Raw genomic sequence first — 23,504 nt, forward strand, 5'->3', positions numbered from 1 at the left:
TTTGCCTCCTCGAACCAAATTCGAACTTCCACAAATAGCTTCAAGGAATTCCCAAGCTTCTCTTCGATTTGGAGCATGCTTTCTTTGAAAGCATCTAGTTCTCCTAACACGTGACCCTCGAGGGTCTTCTTGTCATGTTCTATCCTTTGGAAGCGTTCATCCATAGAGGATAAAACATTTTTCAACATAGAAACTCTCTCTTCTAAGAAGTTAGAATCCTTACCTCTAGGCTCACTTGAAAAACAGGCATTCTTGCCTCCTTATTGAGAAGGAATAGTGTCCCTTCCTCTTTGAGACTCAACATACTCTATGGTTACACTAGAAGTCATACCCACAAACCACTTGTGCTCCCTCTCGAACCTTGCTTTGATGCCAATTTGTCACGAGCTTGAACACACTCCAACGCTACCGTGCCGGAACTCGGACTTACTCAACCTCTTGAGCTAAGACCAAGTCAATCTAACCCTCAATACTTAGCAAGAAAGCTAAGAACACAAGAGAAAGAAAGCTTTAGTGGAAAGAACACTTTATTACTCAAGTGTTTGTTACAAATGACTCACACATGACTCACACCCTCAAACTCTAACTCTCACCTCCTATTTATAGCCATCCACCTCCTTAATGGATAGTTAGGATTAAATCCAATCAACAGTCCAGAATAATCATCCAGAACCTTTATTACAAATATCTATCATATCATAACTTTCTAAATACTTTTAGATTATTCCATACTACTCTTCATACTTCTATATACATCAAGACTCTTCTAGATTACTCTATGTCCTTCCAGAGTCTTCTAGAACCTTCTAGGGTATTCCGGGACCTTCTAGAACATTCTAGAATGTTTCGGAACCATCTAGAACATTCTCAAATACTCTAAAAAACTATACAAATATCATTAAATCTAACCTTCTAAAATTTACCGTGATAATTGACACTTGTTTTTTTTGATATCCGTTCCTAACTAAGAAGGCACCCATCCAAAGAGCATTTCTAACAAAAATAATACTAACTCATAAACCATTCACTATATTGGAAAAAACAGAATATAAATCCCATCTTTTTTATTTCATTTGATAAAATATTTAATATTGAGATGTAATTTATTATAAGAATGTCAAATATTATTAATTTTTAAATTTTTATAATAAAAATTAAATATTGAGATGTATTTATTTTAAAAAATTTACAATTATATAATATTATTATTATTATTATGAAAAAACAATACTAATATACTTTACATCACCTAACTCCAAAAGAGTGACAATAATTCACATTAGAAATATTATGTTATATATTTGACCATTTCAAATATGGAATTGGATTCCATAAGGGAATGATAGGACCCGCATTTACAAACTTTTTCCTACTTTTATTTATTTATTTATTTATTTTTCAACCATATTACTAGTAAAAAAATACAATCATATAAAAAATAAATTATATTCATATATAATATATAAAAATAAAAAATATACAATAAAAATAAATTAAATAATATATATATTTATATATAATATATAGTATTTAATTTTAAATATGTATATAATACTTAATTTTTTTTTAATTTTTACTGATAACATAGAATATCCATAGATAAGACTAATAACGCTTAAACAAATTGAAAAGATACACAAAAATCAATTATATAAAAAATAGATTTAAATATATTTATTGGGATTTTTTTACATGAGTAAATTAAAATAAATACTATATTACATATAATTCTAAAATAAAAAATTATATTCGCATCCTTTTTAATTATATATAAATTGTGATTTCAAACTACAAATTTAAAATATACTTTAAAAATTTAGTTTGTGAAAGCCAAAAATACTCGATTAATAAAGCGAATAAGTTAGTCTTTATTAAATATGTGTTGAATAATCTACTGGTGTACTATTTGAGCTTATATAAAATGTCAAAAATAGTGGCAGAAAAGTTGATTTCGTTACAGAAAAAAATTCCTATAGAATAAGAAAAAAGGTAAGAATAGTTTGACGTTGATTAAGTGGATAGTGGTTCCAGGCTCCTAAAATGATGGATGGGTTGGAGATGGATAATGCCGTGGTTAAGAATACAACACTCTTCTTCAAGTAGTGGTGGCATTTTTGAAAAGAGGAGTGTCAATTATGAAAGAAGGTTATATTCTCTTGTTATGACTTGAACCCCAATGTGATGTTATCATCTCAGACATTGTCTATTAGAAGGGTTCATGGAAGGTTATCTGTCAGTTGTAGTTCAAGGATCGTAATATGAGAGATAAGAGGATTGCTGTGTTGTCTATGGAGGTGGGTGATGGAAGGATGACTCGCTTCTGGGAAGATGTTTGGTTACAAAGTGGTTCGCTAAAGATGAATTTTTTGAGATTCTTCTCTGTTTCAAAGCAAAGAGGATCTGTCATAGGAGATTGTGGATTTTGAGATGGATTAGAGTGGATTTGAAACTTTCAGTGGAGGCAAAATTGATACCAATGGAAGTTGGAATTAGTGGACCAGTTGCATGAGACTTTAAGGCCTATAAAACTAGAATATGATACGCAAGAGAGAGTTATGTGAAAGTTTGACAAGGAAGACATTTTTTCAACTAACTCTTTTATGCAGTTGGTGCAATGAGAAACACTCCCGAAAAATATCACTAGCTATAGTTTCACCAGAACCATATGAAAATGTTTGGTTCTGCCATAAGTGGAGTTATTTTTTGGTTTGCTTTGATATGAAAAGTGAATACTAAAAAAAGATTGCATAGGTTGAAAATTATTAGTCACCGTGATAATATGTGTGTATTGTGTAAAAAAGACATTGAACATATTTAGCACTTATTTTTTAGTTTGTGAGTTTTCTTGATAGGTATGGTTGAATGACTATCTGACTTTGGGAGGTTGTGGTCTATTTCGAGTTTGCCGAAAGAACATTTTGAGAGTTGAACATATATCGTTAATAGAAAAGAAGAGCATAACAAGTAGTTTATATATTTCTTTGCAGTTATTTAAAATGTTTAGCTAGAGAAAAACGAGTGAATCTTTAATAACAAGAAAGTAGGTGTAGAAAATTTTTTTTATAAATCTAACTAGTCATAAAAAGTGGAGTAATATAGATTTTTTTTTTATTGATGGTATATCACTGGGGATAATTTTTTGTTTATGTTTTGTTATATATATATATATATATATATAATACGTGACTTAAAATTACGATTTACATAAAAACTTATTACCAAAGTTTATTTTGGCGTTTTTTTTTTTTTTTTTTTGTGGAATATAACCACAACTTTAATGAAAAGGATAGGTTGATTTGTGAATACCACGATAATGGATAAAAAATTGGCATTCTCTTCCACGAGTTATGTTTTCACAAAATCTACGCAAATCATGGATCACATCCGCCATTTACTGTTGAAGCACACACAAATTATAAAGCTTTATATGTACCAACTCTTATATTTTAGTTTTTGGTTTTGTTTTTTTTTATAACAAATCAAAACATCTCAACTTTCCCTCCTTTAATTAATTACCTATAAATATAAAACCTTATTAGGTGTTGATGAATTTTTTTTGGTTGCCTACTAATTTAATTGGTCAATAACTAATTCGTTATAAATTTAATTTGGACTTCATTTAAAGATTTATTGTTGATGAATAAATTATTATATATTTCTGATATTTATTTAAATAGATAAGTAAATTAAATATTCAGCCAATCTAAATTAATTAATTAGACATTAATGAATAGTATATAGGTACCAATATTGAGTATTGACAAATTAATATGCTCACTAAATGTAGGGTTTTATTTTATTTTTATTGCTTTTCTTTTTTCTTTCTTTTTCGAAGATAAATTAGATAATTATATTTTGTGTTCATCCACGATGTTTCAATTTTTTTGTTTTTAAAACTTTTTCCCTTGCTCTACTTCGATTCTTCAACATTTATTATTCTGACTCTGATATCTTTATTTTTATCCTCAAACAAATGCTTTTTTTGTTTTTTACTATTAATGCAGTTGGGTTGATTTTTTTTTATATTATAAGTAGTTGGGTTAAATGTTTCAAGAGATTAAACATGATAGGTACATAGATAATAAAAATTTAATATGTTTTTAACAGAATCAATAAAAATTTAATAATAAAATATTTTTGTCAAACAGATTTCATTTTTTATAAATATAATATTAATATTTAATTTTTTAGTTATTAATTTTGTCCGTGTCTATATTTTTTACGGTAAAAAATAATTATTTATTCGATTAAGTTATTTAAAAAAGAAAAAATAAAATGTTGTGTTTTACTCCTTGAAATACTAATCTGTGGATAATAATTTAGCACAAGAAAACATACACATTTATCAATGGAATTACTGACTGATAATTGTACCTGTATAAAAGAAATTGGCAAAAATTTATTTTGTTCTTTTCTACAGAAATTTGTCAAAATTTTCACTAAAAATTTGACGTCCAAATTTCGTCTCTAAAGTTTGTTGGAAAACACTAAATTTTAGATAAGAATTTGTCTACTTATGAAAGCACAAAAAGTAATTTTTTTATAATGTATACAGTTAAATAGACAATTTTAAAAATATTTCAAATGATAAATATAATGACAGAAATTAAATAATCAAATACTAGAATTTTTATTGTGGAATATTCTTAAAAGAGGGACAAAAAAATTATTGAACTTAACCTAGTAAAATCTTTTACTATCAAAATAATGAGTACACAATGAATCTTCTTAGTAGCACTAGGACTTCTCAACAATCAACTAAAATACATCATCAAAACTGATGAATTAACATAAACCCTCTATAAAACTGGGTATCTCGAATTAGACAAAAAAAAGGCAATACAACTAGCAAGTTATATCTTAATGTTCATTTTTACACCAGAAATAATATACTAAAATTTCATAAAAAATGAAGCAAATTTACCAGTTCAATAGAATCAAAATGGCGTTGCTCTTTTCCCCCCGATTTCTTCATCTCTTCGATGCCGAAAGCCTCTCCTCTTCCTCACAAATTCTTTTTCTTTCTTTCAAATGAGAGACACTAACACTCTTTCCACTTTTTCTTTTTATTACACGGGGTTATAAGTCACTACTTTCTTTTATTTTATTTTATTTTTGTTTTAAAGTGTGGGTCCCACTTGAGTTGGGGATCCACCAATAAAATTTTTTTCACTGACTTAAGTGGGGATAAGTTGTTCTATCAAGCCCATCTTCTCTTTGTAAGAATTCAACTTTTACTGTAAGTAAACTCTTTGTCATCATATTTGAACTATTATCATTAGTATAGATCTTCTTAAGTGCATATGACTTCATCTTAAGCGTTTGACGTATCCAATGATACTTCACTTCTATGTGCTTCAATCAAGAATGAAATGTCAGATTCTTGCTGAGATGGATAGCACTTTGACTGTCACAAAATAACACAAACTTCTCTTGATTAATGCTTAACTCTTGTAAAAATTTCTTCATCTACAAGAGTTCCTTAGAAACTTTAACAACAGTAATTATTCTACCTCTATTGTAGATAAGCAACACATTTCTAAAGTCGAGATTACCACGACACAACTCCTCTTGCAAAAGTCATCATATAACCAGAAGTAGACTTTTTTAAATCAAGATCCCAGCCATATCTACATCTGTGTAACCATACAACACAGGTTGGTCACTTCTAAAGCATAAACAAACTCTGGAAGTACCATTAAGGTATGTGAGAATCCACTTCACTGCTTGCCAGTGTTACTCAGCAGGATTAGAGAGAAATCGACTAACAACTCTAACGACATGAGCAATATCTAGCCTGATACAAACCATAGCATATATCAAACTGCCAACTGCAGATCCATATGAAATCTTCTTCATTTATTTTTTTTCTCACTTGTAAGAAATTATCGCGAACTTATCTTGAAATGACTAGCAAGTCGAGTACTAACAGGTTTGGAATTACTCATACTCAACCTCTCTAAAACTTTCTCAATATACTTTTGCTGAGACAACCACAATTTTTCATTCTTCCTGTCACGAGTGATACTCATGCTAAGAATTTTCTTTGCAGGACCCAAATCCTTCATATAGCAAAGGATTTATCAAATTTTTCTTAAAACTTTCAATCTTCTTAGTGTCATGACCAACAATCAACATGTCATCAACATAAAGCAAGAGAGTTATAAAGTCACCATCAGAGAATTTCTTAACATACACATAATGATCAGAAGAAGTCTTACTATACCCATGACCTTCCATGAAGGAATCAAACTTCGTGTACCATTGTCTTAACGTTTGCTTTAGCCCATATAAGCTCTTCTTCAACTTGCATACAAGATGCTCCTTTTCTTTAACCTCAAAACTCTCTGATTGCTCCATATAAATTTTTTTATCTATGTCACCATGCAGGAATGCAGTCTTCACATTAAGCTGCTCAACCTCTAAATTCAAGCTAGCTGCTAATCTAAGTACAACTTGAATAGATGACATCTTCACAATTAGAGAAAAAATCTCTTCAAAATCAATACTTTTATTTTGCTCAAAGCCTTTCACAACCAACCAAACTTTGTACTTTAGCCGTGAGACATTTTCATTCGCTTTCATTTTGAACACCCATTTATTTTTAAATGCTCTCTTACCCTTCGATAGCATCACCAATTTAAACGTATGATTCTGATGTAAGGATTTTATTTTTTCTTGCATGGCCTTCAATCAATCTTCTTTATGCTCATTACACATAGTTTCCTGGTAGCCCTCAGGCTTTCCAGTCTCAGTGTTCATCACATACTCATGAGGAGAGTATCTCTGACAAGAATGACGCTCTCTAGTAGATCTTCTCAATTCAGGCTCAACTGGTGGTTCAGGTGAAATTTCAATATCTGGTAACACTACATCTGACACCTCAGGTTGAGGTGTAGATTCATCATGCAAATCATCACCATCATTATCAACTTGTACATCTCTCCCATCAACAGGAGGTCTAGTAGAAGGACCAGGTTCATCATCAATAGAATGTCTACACTTATTGTTGGCTTATCTGTCTTCTCAAGGTTTTCAATAGTTCGGTCTTCGAAAAAAATTAGCGACTTCTAATTATTTTCTTACTCACCAAATCCCATAATCTATAACCAAATTCTTCGTGGCCATAACTCATGAAGATACTCTGCTTTGACTTTTCATCAAGTTTGGACCTTTCATCTCTTGGAATGTGAACAAAAGTCATGCACCGAACACTCACAAGTGACTATATATAGGAGACATCTTTCTCTCTCCAAACTTTCTCTGAAACATCACTATTTAGTGGAATTGAAGGAGAAATGTTGATCAGATCTACTACAGTCCTTATCGCTTCATCCCAAAAGGATTCAGGCAACTTCGCATGAGAAAGCATACACCTGACTTTCTATCATTGATAGTACGATTCATTCTCTCTGCAACTCTATTATATTGAGGAGTCTTAAGAACTGTCTTTTTAAACTTGATTCCATGTCCTTTGCAATACTCTTCAAACAGACTCTGTATTCACCACCATTATTTGCTGAAAACATTTCAATTTTTTTCCTACTTTTCTTTTAACACTTGCATAAAAATATTTGAAGATACTGAGCACCTGGTCTTTAGATTTCAAAACAAAAGTCCACACTTTACGAGAATAATCATTAATAAAAATAACAAAATATGATGCACCTCCTAGTGTCTTAGCATCTATAGTGCAAACATCAGTGTGAACTAAATCTAGAATATGTGATCTCCTATGAGATCCAGAACTATAAAATGATACTCTAACATGCTTTCCAACAAAATAATGAGTACAAGTATTTAAAGTTGTACCTTTTATTAGAAGCGAATGCTTCTTGGCTAAAACACCAAGTCATTTCTCGCTCAAGTAACCAAGACGCATATGCCACAAATCAAAAGAGGAATCATCAACTACATTCACCCCTTCTTTACATAACTTTACTTGCAATCGGTAGAGAGTAGTGAGACTATTGTCTTCTTTAGCAATAATAAGAGCTCCTTTGGTAATCTTACATTTTTCACTACTAAAAGAAGTGCAATAACCCTCTTGATCTAATGCCTTCACTGAAATCAGATTGAATTGCATATCTGGCGCATGCCTAACATTCTTTAATTGCAACTTGCATCCCATATTGATTTCAAGCCACACATCACCCATACTAATCCTCACACACCCCTTTATCTCTCAATTTGATCTTGCCAAAATTTCCAGTAATATAAGTGAAAAATTACTCATCGGGGTAATATGACATGAGGCACCAGAGTCTATAATCCAAGTGAAATAATTACAGACAAGATTAACATAATTTTCATCATATGTGATAAGAACATTTTCATAAACAATAGCATCAGTTTCTTTATCACTATCTTTACCTTTATCTTTGTTTCTTCCCCTTGATTATTCTCTTTTCAAGAACCTACAATACCTCTTGATATGTCCCGATTTGTCACAATGGTGACAAATGAACTCCTTTCTTGACTTGTACTTTCCTCTTGACTTGCTTCGACTCTCTGACCTGTCAGAACTGTGAGGTTTTCTACTTTGACTTCTTTCCTATGACTCTGAAACAAGTGTTTCTGACTGGGAGGAGGCATTAATCAAACTTCACTCTCTTCTTCTGCTTTTTTCATTCAACATGCTCTCTTTAACCATTGCTAACACCAACTTTCTTTTTGGAACTAAGTTAGTCAATGTCACAACTAGAACTTTTCAACTATCAGGCAAAGAACTCAGCAACAAGGCTTGTAACTCATCATTTAAAGTGATTTTATTATTTGTTAGTTGGTTCACTATCTCCTAAAAAATGTTCAAGTGCTCCGGTATTGATTTCCCTTCAATATACTTCATATTGACAAACTTCCTAATCAAAAATGCTTTGTTTTGCATATTCTTCCTCTCATATAACTCCTTCAATTTCTTCCACATCTTCTCGGCATTAGTTTCAGTGTCAACATGTGGATACACACTGAGATCAAACTATTGCCTAATCAAAGCAACTGCCTTCTGATTCAACTTCTTCCATTCAGCATCGAATTTGGTACCTTTGGTTTATCTCCCTCCACAGGATTGTACAACTCCTTGCTGTACAACATATCTTTCATGAGGTCTTTTAAATTGAGTAATTTTTTGAATTCAATTTGATCATATTTGGTCTATGAGTATTTTTCTCCATTTAATCAGCATAGAAATAAACAACTAAAACTCTAAATACCACTTTGTTCGGAAAAACTAAGGTTCAGATAAGAACCTATCTAATAGCGAAAGTACCAAAAATAATATTTTCACAACCTGTGCAGTTAAATAGACAACTCTAAAGATACTCCAAGCCAAAAATTATTTATTTTATTTTTTATTTAATAAAAGAGTGATTAATGCTACAAAAATTAACAATTATATATAATTTTTAAATGCATTTTTTATTTTTTTATTTTTTTTGTTATTAACTTTATTTATTTTAGAGTTAATAACTGGATTGGTACCTAAAAGTCGCTAACAAAAACATTCTTAAAAGACACGAAAAACAAATTAATCTTCTAAAGATTTAAAAGTTTGACAAAAATGTCCAAACGTTAATTGAACAAGTTTTCGTAAACGAAAAATACTTACGTGACTAATAGAGTTAATGACTTGACTAATTTCATAGTTACATGACATTATTGATTATTTTAAATAATAATTATTTATGACTTGACTTATGTAATTATTATTTTAAAATAGTCAACAATGCCATGTAACTATAAAGTTAGCTAAGTCATTAACTTTGTTAATAAAGTAAGTGTTTTTCATTAACAGAGACGTAATTAATTAATGTTTGGATTTTTTTGTCAAACTTTTAAATCTTTTGGAGTTAATTTGTCTTTTGTATTTTTTTTGGAGTGTCAACATAAATTTTTGGATACTAATTTGATATTTAACTCTAAAATAAATAAAAATAATTAAAAAAATAAAAAAATAAAGAACATGTATTTAAAAATTATACAATTGTTAATTTTTGTAACATACTAACCACTCTTTTATTTAATAAAAAATAAAATAAAATAAAATAACTTTTGGCTCAACAGACGGTCTCGTCCTGTTGGACCAAAATCTGCGGATTATGTGATACGTGTTTGGCGAATTTTTTAAATAATTTTAGACAAATTTTTATCCAATTTTACTATACGTGTCACTTTTCATTCAATTCAAGTTGCCAACGCAACACATAACGAAAAGCTCATTCACTTAATGATTTAAGTTGAAATCCCGCTAGGGAGCTAATGAAATATTTGTACAATAAGTATAATAAGTTATTTATTTGGCCCAATATAAGTTAAAAAAATAAACATTTAAGATAAAATACTACTAATTTCTCAAACATAATACATCCATATTATCTAGAATAATCATCCGGATACTAAGGATAATAAACATCTGATATCCTACTGAATCGAATATCCCTAAACTCTATTATACACATTGTAGATACTCCATTAGCTCCGTATACTTTCTCTTTAAATTGACCTTCTCTGATAATCTTTAATATTGAACTCGACGAGAAGACGGTGTTGTTCCAAAATTTACAAAAACAGAAATTGATTTAAGATTTTTTTATTTTTTAAGAATCGCTTTACCGTTGACGTTTAATCATTTTGTTACATTGGCACTTTTTTTTTTCTGTATCCTAAAAGTATCTATCAAAGAGAATTTCTAACAAAAAGAATACTTACTCATAAACCGTTCCCTCTATTGGAGGTTGTGATCCGGAATCCAGACTTAACAATTAATAGTAGTTAGAATTATATCACCATGTTGTGTTAAATTAAATTAGTTATCGATAGTGCAGCTAACATATGCAGGGCATGTGCACATAAGAACTTAGTTGTAATTAGCTAGTGTGTGAATAGATATTTACAGGTTAGTTTGCTTGTATATATAAATATGATAAAAAGGAAATGGGCCTCTCTGAGTTTTCACCATTCTCCAATTCTCATTTTCGATTCTCTCCCTTCACACAATGAGCACCATGCTCAAACATCAAAACTCTGCAAGCTGAACAGAGTTTGTTCAGAGGTAACACCGTAACAGAACATAAATCTCATTTTTTTTTATTTGATAAAATATTTAATATTTATTATAAAAATATCAAATATTTTTAATTTTTAAAATTTTAAAATAAAAATTAAATATTGAGATGTAATTTATTTTAAAAAAATTTCAATTGCATAATATGTTTATCATTATGAAAAAAAATACTAGTATACTTTATATCACCTAACCTCAAAAGAGTGACAATAATTCACATTAGAAATAAAATTATATTGCATGTAAATTAAAATCAATCATCAAAGTTAATTATTAGTATAAAATACATATTGAAATATAAATAAATATTAAAAATAAATTAAATTATATATATATTTATATATAAATATATTAGTAATTAATTTTAGTAGCTAATTTTAGTGTATAAATAATATTTTTGTTAAAAATAATTATGTTGTACATTTGGCCGTTTTAAATAAGGGATTGGATTCCATGAGGGAATGATTAGGATCCGCACTTTTAAAGAATATATTTTCGCTATTTCTTTATGAATTGTCTATACTTTAGAGTATTTTGTTATATTATTAGACAATATTATCCATGATTTATTAGGACATCATTTTATTATATGGGAAATTTAGGGGCAACATTTTTAATGAAAAAACCCGACAATTGAAAAATATCAGTTCAAATAGAACGTAACTGAACTTAGATATTTGAAAAGTGAAAAAATTAATAAAATAATAAAATAAAATATCAATTATTATTAAATTTAATTTCTAATTTTTATTTTATGTAAATTTTATTATCTTAATTTAAAAATAATTATTTTTTTTATTACTAATTTATTAATTTTTTTATTTTGGATAATTTTATTATATATATATAATATAATATAATTATATTATATATATATTAAAATTAATTATCAAAATTAATTACTAATATAAAATATATATTAAAAATAATTAAATAAATATATATTTATATATAAATATATAATAATTAATTTTAATATATAAATAATATTTTTATATAAAGTAATGGCACCTAACTCTTTTTTTTTTCAGCCTTCTAGATTCTAGCTATCTAGGACTTATATTGATTTATTTATGGTACAGACGTTTGTAGTTGTTACAATTATTAAGGAACAATCATTATTAAATCAACCGCATGCACTTCATAGTTTAGTGTGCCTAGTTTAATAATAGAAATATAATGTTGCTACTTCTATTTTTCTATTTTGATAATTTTATCCTTTTTATAAATTTATTTAAATATATAATACAAAAAATTAATTATAATAAATATATATTAAAATATAAAATATATTAAAAATAAATTAAATAATATATATTTATATATAAATATAAAATAATTAAATTTAAAAATAATTTTAATATATAAATAATATTTTTTACAAAAAATTATACGTGAGAAATATTATAAAGTCAATTATATTAGATGCAAATCAAAATTAATAATTTAAATTATTTTCACAATTAATGATTACAATTATTTATCAATATAAAATATATATTAAAAATAAATTAAATTATATATATTTATATATAAATATATTATGATTAATTTTAATATATAAATATTATTTTTGATAAGAAATGAAGTTGCACCTCAATTCCCCCCTCTATATATACAAATGACCACAATAATACTAAACATAAACCCTACTGTGATTAACTCTTACCAAATAAAAGATCATTATTATCACCATGGCTGACCAACCCAAAAAGCTTCACATTGCTATGTTTCCATGGCTTGCTTTTGGTCACATAATTCCATACTTTGAGTTAGCAAAACTCATAGCGCAAAAGGGTCACAAAGTTTCATTCATTTCCACACCTACAAACATCAAACGCCTCCCTAAACTACCTTCAAATTTACAACCTTTTGTGGAACTCATAGAACTTCCACTGCCTCATGTAGAAAACCTCCCTCAAAATGCTGAGGCCACTATGGACATTCCACAACACATAGTTCCATACCTCAAGAAAGCCTTTGATGGCCTTCAAGAACCTTTGGCTAAGTTTCTAGAGAGTTCCACTCCTCATTGGCTCATATATGACTTTGCACCTTTTTGGTTGCCCCCAATAACTTCCAAGCTTGGTATCTCATCCATCTTCTTTTCTATCTGCTCTGCATTTGGTATTTCTTTCATAAACAGCTTTGGTCTAAAGTCAAATGATAAACCTTCCTTTGATGATGATCCTTTTAACAAAGTAGTTCTTCAACACTATGAGGACAAAACAATGTCCGAAGACCACAATGAAGAGAATGAATCTGGTGTTTCAGATATATTCAGACTCCATCAAGTACTTGGTGGTGTTGATGTTGTAGCTGTAAGAACTTGTATGGAGATTGAAGCTGAATCCATAAGATCTCTTCAAAACCAATGCAGGAAACCGGTTATTCCAGTTGGGTTATTGCCACCTTCATTATACTTATTCAGTAGTGAAGTTAGTAAAGATGATGAAGATTGGAACACAATACTTAAGTGGTTGGATGAACAAGAAGAAAGGTCAGTGATTTATGTAGCATTTGGAAGTGAAGTGGCACTAAATGATGAAGAATTCACTGAGATAGCTATGGGATTAGAGCTATCTGGCTTTCCCTTTTTCTGGGTTCTGAAGAAGCAAAAGAGTAGTCCAGATGTAAGTAGTTCAATGGAGACAAAACGTGGGATTATATGGACTAATTGGGTTCCACAGTTAAAGATATTAGCACACAAATCTGTTGGAGGATTCTTGAGTCATTCTGGTTGGGGTTCTGTGATTGAGTCTCTTCAATTTGGATGTCCACTTATCATGTTACCTTTTCAAAATGAACAAGGGTTAGTTGCAAGGCTTATGGAAGAGAAAATGGTGGGAATAAAGGTTCCAAGAAACGAACATGATGGAAAGTTCACTAGAGATTCATTGGCTAAGGCATTGAGATCAGTGATGATGTTGGAAGAAGATAAAGGAAAGATTATTTATAGGAATCATGCTGAAAAAATGAGCAAGATCTTTGGGGACAAAGAGTTACACCAAAAGTACACAGACGAGTTTGTTGATTATATGGAAATTCATAGTCCCTCATCAAAGATTAGTATGTTAGATTGAACATTATTGCAAACTTGTATTGATAAAATGTCTAAAGCTTTTTAGAGTTTCAGAGTGTTGTAATAATTGAAGGGTAGGTAATTTAATTACCTTTTATTTGCACTTACATGACGTGTTGATGCTGGTGCAATAATCACGGTCTGGTCTTTGTTATTTTATTTTATTTTATTTCTCATAATCAAATGTACCTCCATGATGCATACTTATCTTTAAATATCCCATCTTCTACTCCAACAATTCTATCATTCAACACAGCACATCACTAAACTAAAGGAGAGAAAAAGAACAGAACATCCAATATAACACATCACTGAACCCTATCTTTATGAACAGTTAGTGTAACCTACATTAAAACTAAAATCATTGACATGCAATAACAAACCCGAATCTATCAAATAGTTGAGGTGGGGAGACAACAAATAGCGAGTATCCTCGAGCAAGACTCTGAATCATGATGAAGGTGAGACACACCCTCAATAGATATAGCAATCGCAAGATCTGCTCTCCACCAGCGCAAGTTCAATAGGAAGAACACTGCGTTACTGATTCATGAAAACATTTTGGAGAGTGAATGTGTTCTTCTTTAACGTTAAAAGTGATGAAGGGAGATGAAATGCTTTTGTGGGAATGAGATATAGGAAACAACACCAGAGGGGCAATATTGTCTTTAAAAAAAACTGTGACCGAAAAAGAAGTTTTTTTTTTTTTTTTGGTGACTAGGAAAAAAAAAGAAAAAAAAAAAGATTTTAAAATCAAATTGAACTTTAGAATGAATTTAAACTCAAATTTTGGGGACAAATTTGATTTTTAGGTTAAACATTCAGAATCAAAATCATACTTAGTAGTTAATCCTATTATCCTAATAATAATAATAATAACAATAATAATAATAATAATAATAATAATAAAATTCTCTAAAAATTTGAAAATTTAAAAATCGGGATATAACTTTTCAAGATAAAAAATGATAAAATTTTCACAAATAACCAAAATTGTTTTTTATTTATCTAAATTAAGCTAGTAAATAAAATAGTACCATGAAAATCATTGCAGTAAAAATTGAACCGACTTATATGGGCGAATCAAAAAATTGGTTATCCGACTTTTAAACCGGTTCGAGTTGGTACAAAAATCGGACAAGTGCAAAACTGGGGACTATCAATTTGACCTAGGCAATTTTCATCAAATTGGTGAACCATCGAGTTTCAAAAACTTGGACCGGTTCATTATTATTATTTTTTTTTTGTCAAAAACATCCTGAAATACGATGTCTTTTTTATTTCTTTTAAAGAAAAAAGATAAAAGAAAAACTCTAATTAGACAAGTAAATTCCTATAATGGTCCCTAAAATTTATGCGATTACCCAACGTAGTCTTCGAAATTTCGATTTCACCATTATAGTTCCTGTATTGTACCCAAAGATCTCGGCCAATCCGAGCTATATCTCGACGCAACGGTTACATTCTAACAGCTCACGCACCAAAATCTCAGAACCAGCTCGCACGCCAATATATCGGACTAGCCCACTTACCAAAGATCTCGGACCTCACTGACAGTTAAGCTACGCGCTGAATCTATAAATGCGAGGAAGAGAGTTGGAAAACACAGAATACAAAAAACACTTCTGCCCAAGAAGAATATCTCGCCCCAAAGTTCATTCCGAAATTATCTATCTCTGATCTTATATACTCGTTTCTTATCTGGTTTATTCTCTTATTAACTTGAGCGTCGGAGTCCCTTTTGCAGGTACCACGCTCGGGTTCGAGTTCACAATGATATCGTCAGCTCAGGCAGGTTTGCTGAACAATAAGACCGATGTATAGCTCAGACACAGTATCCTTGCAAGAACATTTGGCGCCCACCGTGGGGCCGGCGTAAATCCCCCCTCTCGAAGATACAACTACTTTCAGCTCACCCATATCTGCCGCACATTTCTCTTTCTTTGCAGGAAAAGAACCATGACGGATCATTCGGAAACTCAACCTCCCCGAACTAGTGCCGATCTCACGGCCGCAAATGCCGCACTCCTGGCAGAAAATCAGCGGATGGCTGAACTGTTGGCAACAATGCAAAACAACGGGGATCGGAAGGTCGATAGTAAAAGGACAAACGCTGAACAGCACGAAGAGCATCAGTCAGAGTCCAATGTTAAGACAGGAGAAACTCCCCCCAAGCCTGGGAGGCGACGAGCTAACCCATTCTCCGAAGAAATAATGAGCTACAAAATGCCCCAGAACTTTACACTCCCAATGACCCTGACACCATACAAGGGGATCGGGGACCCAAAAGTCCATGTCACTAAGTTCGAGTCCATGATGTTTCTCAACAGTGACTGCGACCCCATTATATGCCGATATTTTCCTACTTTCCTAGATGGAGCTGCCTTACTGTGGTTTTCTAATTTGTCTGCAGGGTCCATAACCAGCTTTGACGAATTCGCCAAGATGTTCATCAATCACTTCGTAGCATCAAAAATCTATGTGAGAGACTCCGATTATCTCAGCACGATCAAGCAAGGCCCGCATGAAAGTCTCAAGGATTACATGATGCGCTTCACCATGGCGGCCATGGATATCCCTGACTTAAACTCAGAAGTACAATTGCATGCTATCAAAAGTGGCCTCCGGCCAGGGAAGTCCTAGGAAGCCATAGCTGTGGCCAAACCGAAGACACTGGAGGAATTCCGAGACAAAGCCACTGGACAAATTGAAATAGAAGAGCTACGCAAAACGCGAAGGAATGAAAGACCACCATCACAAAAAGACGATGACAAGCCGAATAGGTCTATTATTAAAGATCATAGAAAATCTTTTAAACTAACTCCAAGATTTGATTCGTATACCAGGTTCAACACGAGAAGAGAAGACATAATAAAGGATATATTACACAACAGGCTCATAAAGCCACCAGTCAAAGCGGGAACATACCAAGATCAAAAGTACGTAGACAAAGGGAAGCATTGCGCCTTCCACCAGAAATTCGGTCACACCACAGACGAGTGTGTGGCAGCTAAGGACCTATTGGAGAGATTGGCGAGACAGGGGATACTAGACAAGTACATCGGCTCCAGGAACCAGAAGGAAACAGCTGAAGCGAGCAAGCCGAAGTATACCTCGGAACGCAGAGACAAAGGAACATGGCGAGATCCAGTGGAAACCCCTACCTCTAAAGGAGTCATAAACTACATCTCAGGAGGTCTCGCGGGAGGAGGAATAACAAACACATCAAGGAGACGAAGCTACAGAGCCATGATGACAATGGAAGGAACTCAATAGAACTCTCCAACGCCAATCTCCTCGGCCATTGTCAATTTCGGCGCTTCCAATTTCAAATCAAGAATACCGAATCTAGACGACCTAGTGGTAATTTCAGTAAGCATGGGAGGACTGACTGTGAGAAAAGTGCTGCTCGATCCAAGAAGTAGCGCCGATGTCTTGTTAGACTCCACATTCAGGAAGATGCAGTTAAGCGACAAGTCGCTACAACCCTCAGGGGGAGAACTGGCAGGTTTTTCAGGCAAAAGAGTCCCCATATCAGGTTACATCTGGTTGAGAACGACATTAGGAGAACCCCCAAACTCCAAAACACTGGACATTCAATTCCTAGTAGTTGATTGTGCTAGCTCTTACAATATCATTTTGGGACGTCCATCCCTTAACTCTTTTGGAGCCATTGTTTCCACCATTCACTTGTGTGTCAAGTTTCCTTTGCAGGACAACAGAATAGCAACAGTCCACGCCGACCACAAGGAAGCCAGACAATGCTACAATGCGAGCTTACAGAAGGTTGCAAAAGAAGCCATCCCGAGGATCAATTCGGTGTACAACTCGGAGCATATCCCACGCCTGACCGAGATGGATCCTAGAGACGACCACAGTCGCCCTTATCCATCGGATGATCTTGAAAAGGTAGAATTACACACAGATAATCAGTATACTAACATTGGATCAGCTTTTTCTACAGAAACAAAGCAACATTTGAAGAGCATCTTGAAAGCTAATGCCGACCTATTTGCTTGGACCCCGGCTGACATGCCAGGGATCGACCCGAACTTTATCTGCCACAAACTGGTAGTCAACCCAAATGCCCGACCTGTACGACAGAAAAAATGCAATTTGGGAACTGAAAGAAGAAACGCAGCAGCAACAGAAATACAGAAACTACTCGATGCAGGCTTCATTAGAGAAGTCCGATTTTCCTCGTGGCTAGCAAATGTGGTTATGGTCAGGAAAAACTCAGGAAAATGGCGAATGTGTGTGGATTTCACAGATTTGAACAAAGCTTACCCAAAAGACTCATACCCATTGTCGAACATTGACAGACTTGTGGACGATACCTCAGGTTACCAAGTGCTAAGCTTCATGGACGCTTACTCTGGATATAATCAAATCCAGATGCACCCAAACAATGAGGATAAGACCACATTCATAACCGACCAAGGTAATTTTTGTTATAAAATGATGCCTTTCGAACTAAAAAATGCAGGTGCCACCTATCAGAGACTAATGGACAAAATATTCAAGAAACAAATCGGAAGAAACATCGAGATATATGTTGATGACATGGTCGTCAAGTCAAGCTCAGAAGAACAGCATGAAGCCGACTTAAAGGAAGTTTTTCAACAACTCCGAACACACAACATGAGATTAAATCCGGAAAAGTGTGCATTTGGTGTGAAGAAAGGAAAATTCCTTGGTTTCTTGTTAACAAACCGAGGCATAGAGGCCAATCTGGATAAGTGCCGAGCAATCCTAAATATGCAATCACCAAAGACGATTAAAGAGGTACAACGATTAACAGGATGCCTAGCCGCCTTGTCAAGATTCTTACCAGGTGCAGCAACAAGATCCTATCATTTCTTCAAAACCATGAAAAAGTCAGAAAAATTTATCTGGACGGACGATTGCGAAAAAGCACTTTCTGAATTTAAGCAGATCCTGGGGTCACCGCCCATATTGTGGAAACCAGAGCAAGGTAAGCCACTATTACTGTTCCTTTCAATTTCGGCTAACACCGTTAGTTCTGTACTTGTAACAGAAGCAAGGAAAGAGCAACACCCAGTATACTTTGTAAGCAAAGTCCTGCAAGATGCCGAATTAAGATATCCAACAATAGAAAAATTGGCGTTCGGTTTAATAATCACAGCTCGGCGCCTGAGGCATTATTTCCAAACGCATCCGATTATAGTTCGTACTAGTCACCCCCTACGTCAAATATTATCGAAACCAGAATTAGCAGGACGAATGACAAAATGGGCAATTAAACTTTCTGAATTCGACATCTCATATCAGTCACGAGGATCGCCCAAAGCCCAAATATTAGCCGACTTCGTAATAGAGTTCACAGACAAAGGAGAACACCCAAGAAAATGGGACTTATACGTGGACGGTGCATCGAACGAAAATGGATGCGGAGCAGGAATCCTCCTAAAAGACGACGAGGGTGTCCAGGCCAAACTATCAGTCAAATTCCTCTTTCAGGCAACAAACAACTAAGCCGAGTACGAGGCCTTAGTAGCAGGTTTAAGACTGGCCATAGAAGTGGGAATCTTCAACCTAACGGTACACTGCGACTCATTACTCGTAGTGCAATAGGTAAACGGCCAATTTCAGGTACGAGATACACTCTTAGAAAAATATTTAAATTCGGTTAAAGCCCTAATGAAATCTTTTCAACATTTCAAAATATTGCACATATCTAGAGACCAAAATTATCGGGCCGACATTTTATCAAAATTAGCCACACATAGAATAACTGATCAAACAGATAAGCTCCGCCATATTACACTAACGGAGCCGAGTTTAGCCACGAGATCTGTTTTGAGTATTTCACAGGAAAGGGAAGACTGGCGAAGAACGTTCATTGCATACTTAAAGAATGGAGAAATATCAGAAGACAAAAACTCAAGAACATTCAGATACAAAGCAAGCCAATACACCCTATTGGGGACTGAACTATACAAACGGGGAATCTCCCGACCCCTTCTGAAATGTCTTGGACCAACAAAAGCAGAAACCGCAGTGAACGAGTTACATGACGGAATCTGCGGAAACCACACTGGAAGTAGGAGCCTAGTCACAAGAATTCTCCGAGCCGGCTATTACTGGCCGACGATAAGAAAAGATTGCAGAGATAAGGTACAACACTGTGACGCATGCCAAAGATGCGCACCACTTATCCACAACCCAGCCGAACTCCTGCACACATCAAACGTCAGCTGGCCGTTTCATAAGTGGGGGATGGATATACTGGGCCCATTCTCTATCTCAACAGAACAGGTAAAATTCTTACTCGTAGCTATCGATTACTTCACAAAGTGGGTCGAAGCATAGCCTCTCGCAAAAATCACAGCCGAAAAGGTACAAAATTTCATATGGAAGTCGATAATATGCAGATTTGGTTTGCCTAGGGAAATTGTATCCGATAATGGTAGGCAATTCACAGATAGGAAAATTGCATCATATCTTACAGACTTACATATTAAACATCATTTTTCTTCTGTCGAGCACCCACAAACCAATGGGCTCGCAGAAGCGGCTAACAAAGTTATCTTGCAGGCATTAAAAAAGAAACTAACAGATACTAAAGGACGATGGGCCGAACTTATACCAGAAGTATTGTGGAGTTATAACACAACACCTCACACAACAACAAATGAGAGCCCATTCAGACTAGTGTACGGTGCAGAATGCATGATACCTGTCGAGATCAGCCGAGGATCAAGTCGAACCGAATACTTCAACGAACAAAACAATTCAGATGATCGAGCGACCAAGCTTGACTTAATAGACGAGGAGCGAAACCTCGCCGAACTAAGACAACGAGCAATGCAAGCAAAAATAAGCAAGCATTATAATAAAAGAGTCAGACCGAGAATATTACAAGAAGGAGACTTGGTCCTACGATAAATGGAGGAAGTCCAAAAACTACCAGGGCAGAGAAAACTAGCCGCCAATTGAGAAGGCCCTTTCCGAATCTCCAAAGTCATAGGAAAGGGAGCGTACAGTTTGGAAACATTAGAAGGGACACATATTCCTAATACTTGGAATATTTCGTCCCTAAAACTTTACTACAGTTGAATCCTTTCTTTGATGTAAATATGAGCTGGCCAAGTACTCTTTTTCCTGATCACGAGGTTTTTCCCTAAGGAGGGTTTACTCGGACAGGTTTTAACAAGGCCAACCATCTCATATATCAAGCAGTTCAATAAAATTGTCAGCCTATACACATCTTCAAACAATATTGAAAGCACATCAACCACAATTTTTGCAAACCGACCTCATAAAGTCGGATACGTCAAATGAAACTTAAACAAAAAGTAATATCAAATATTCACAAAGGCAGCTAGCACACGAGCTAGACCAAATATCCACAAACAAAAAATGCGGACAACAAAGTCGGGAACAAAATTCAAAATATTCTGATTTAAACAGAAAAACAACAACACAACATAAAAACCTTCATCAAGGAGGAGGAACACTCTCAGCCTGGTCCTCAACACCTTCATCATCAGCAAGGTGGCCGTTAATAATAATCTTTGCAACATTGAGCTTCCCAACATCGAAGTTCGGGGAGAACAATGAAACTTGACTGACAGCACGATCAAATCCGGCCACAAACATGTCCATCTTTTCTTCCTCAAGCTCATTTAAACGAGCAGTCATTTCACCTTTAACTTTATCATTTTCCTTGAAATCAGCCTGGAGCAGCCTAATTCGTTCCTGAAGACGTCCCATTTCGCCTTCTTTCTCTTCCTTCAGTAATCTGATCTGTTCCTTCAGATCCACCACTTCATCTTCTCTCTCTTTCATCTTAGAGGTAACATCAACAACAACCTTTTCCTTTTCTTTCAATAAACGTTCAAAAGATGCAGCTTTTTCAATTACAACCTGCCGCTCCGAACTCAACAGCTCGGTCGTGCGGCCAACGCACAGTAACCGAGAAGCAACAATCTGCATAAAATGCAACTTTTAGCATAACTGCAAATTAACAAGGATAAAAAGAACGTCGGCAGAAAATATACCTGGATAAACTTGCCCATTCCCTCAAGTCCTACCAGACGAGTAAGTGCCATATCCCCAGGATACTAGGAAACACGATCTGTAAGCTCAGCTAGGGGGAACTGGTCGCTCCACAGTGAATGCGGATTGGCACCAGGCAAGAAACCATGCAGCCGACGCTGCCGATCAAAAACAAACTTCACAGCAGCGCTCTGATCACCCTCGGAAATCACCTCTAATGAATTCTCCGATGCAGTCTTTCTCCTTTTTGGAGAAGGAGGAGCCTGAGCAGCAAAGAATGCGGCATCCCCATCCGTCTCCTTCACAACCCCAGATACACTACCATCTTTCTCCCCTTTTTTCTTCAAATACGCCTGAAATTTGGCAGGATTCAAATTGGGCACCTTGCTACCTGCAACCAAAAAAAAAATCAGCAAACATATAACAGAACGACATGAACACTTACAAAAAACAAGAGTACCTATATACAATTTTAGTCCTTCAAAATCATTTTCTGCATCATATTTCAATAAATCAGGAATAGGCAAATACTCCCCAGCAGCGAAATTTTCAATCAGAAACTCCAACAAACAGTCCTCTTCCTCGCTCATTTCATCAGCCTCAAGGATTTGTAACGGCTCCGAACACCAGTACAAAGGAAACTTCTCTATCATTTCTTCATCAAGGAAAAAAGGGTACACGGTCTCTAAAGCACGGATTTTTACAAACATAGACTTAAAATTTTTAAACGAAGACTTGTATAGCAGAAAGAGGGAACGACCGGGAAAACTACTCAGAAAAACCCAAAGTCCTTTTCGAACCCCTTTAGATTGAAACAGAGAAAAGAAAACATTTAGTGAAGGAGGAAAACTCAAAAAATCCATCAAAACCTCAAACGCGCGCAGAAACGCCCACGAATTTGGATGTAACTGGGACGGAGCGCAGTTTAGCTGAATCAAAACCTTACATTCAAAATCTGAAAAAGGAAGCCTCACATGCAGCTGAGTTAAACATGGAATGTACATGTAGAAGTAACCCCAGTCCCCTCTCCTCTCGCAAACCCTATCTTCACTAGAACAATGGAGAAACTCGAAGCTAATATCAGAACCAGGCCTAACAAACCTTGCGGGCTCTAAAACCTAAATCGATTCCCAATTACAGTAGGACGAAGCCCGAGTTTTTACGTCATCATGAACCCAATGATAAGGGTTCTCCTTATCATCCTCAACAACTTTCAACTTTTCTTTCTCTCTAACCATTTTCAGCAATCAAAAACAAAGGAAGACGAAACCCGAAAGGAAATGTACAGACAGATAGAAAACAAGAAGACTAATCTCTAGAAGACATGATTCCTCACTT

At 34.0% G+C, this 23,504-nt stretch overlaps 2 protein-coding genes across 2 annotated transcripts; both read left to right on the forward strand.

Annotated features, from left to right (window-relative positions):
* Positions 1-12,685: 12,685 nt before the first annotated feature.
* LOC107635275 (putative UDP-rhamnose:rhamnosyltransferase 1) lies at positions 12,686-14,557 on the forward strand. Its single transcript, XM_016338701.3, has one exon. The coding sequence runs from the start codon at positions 12,757-12,759 to the stop codon at positions 14,143-14,145; it is 1,389 nt and encodes a 462-aa protein (XP_016194187.1). The 5' UTR covers positions 12,686-12,756; the 3' UTR covers positions 14,146-14,557.
* A 1,546-nt stretch (positions 14,558-16,103) lies between these two features.
* On the forward strand, positions 16,104-17,420 carry LOC107637247 (uncharacterized). The gene is made up of 2 exons (XM_016340681.1): positions 16,104-16,780; positions 16,991-17,420. Exons 1-2 carry the CDS (start codon positions 16,104-16,106, stop codon positions 17,418-17,420), a joined length of 1,107 nt encoding a protein of 368 aa, XP_016196167.1.
* The last annotated feature ends 6,084 nt before the right edge of the window (positions 17,421-23,504 follow it).

This window comes from Arachis ipaensis, chromosome B4 (assembly GCF_059453495.1).
Source record: "Arachis ipaensis isolate K30076 ecotype BB chromosome B4, ASM5945349v1, whole genome shotgun sequence".
Lineage (NCBI taxonomy): Eukaryota > Viridiplantae > Streptophyta > Magnoliopsida > Fabales > Fabaceae > Arachis > Arachis ipaensis.

What these genes read in the sequence shown, in the direction of transcription:
- LOC107635275 (XM_016338701.3), top strand. Translation starts at nt 12,757, where the DNA reads ATGGCTGACCAACCCAAAAAGCTTCACATTGCTATGTTTCCATGGCTT.
- LOC107637247 (XM_016340681.1), top strand. Translation starts at nt 16,104, where the DNA reads ATGACGGATCATTCGGAAACTCAACCTCCCCGAACTAGTGCCGATCTC. An exon ending in AGTGGCCTCCGGCCAGGGAA is followed by an intron (nt 16,781 to 16,990) that starts GTCCTAGGAAGC and finishes TTCGTATACCAG; the next exon opens with GTTCAACACGAGAAGAGAAG.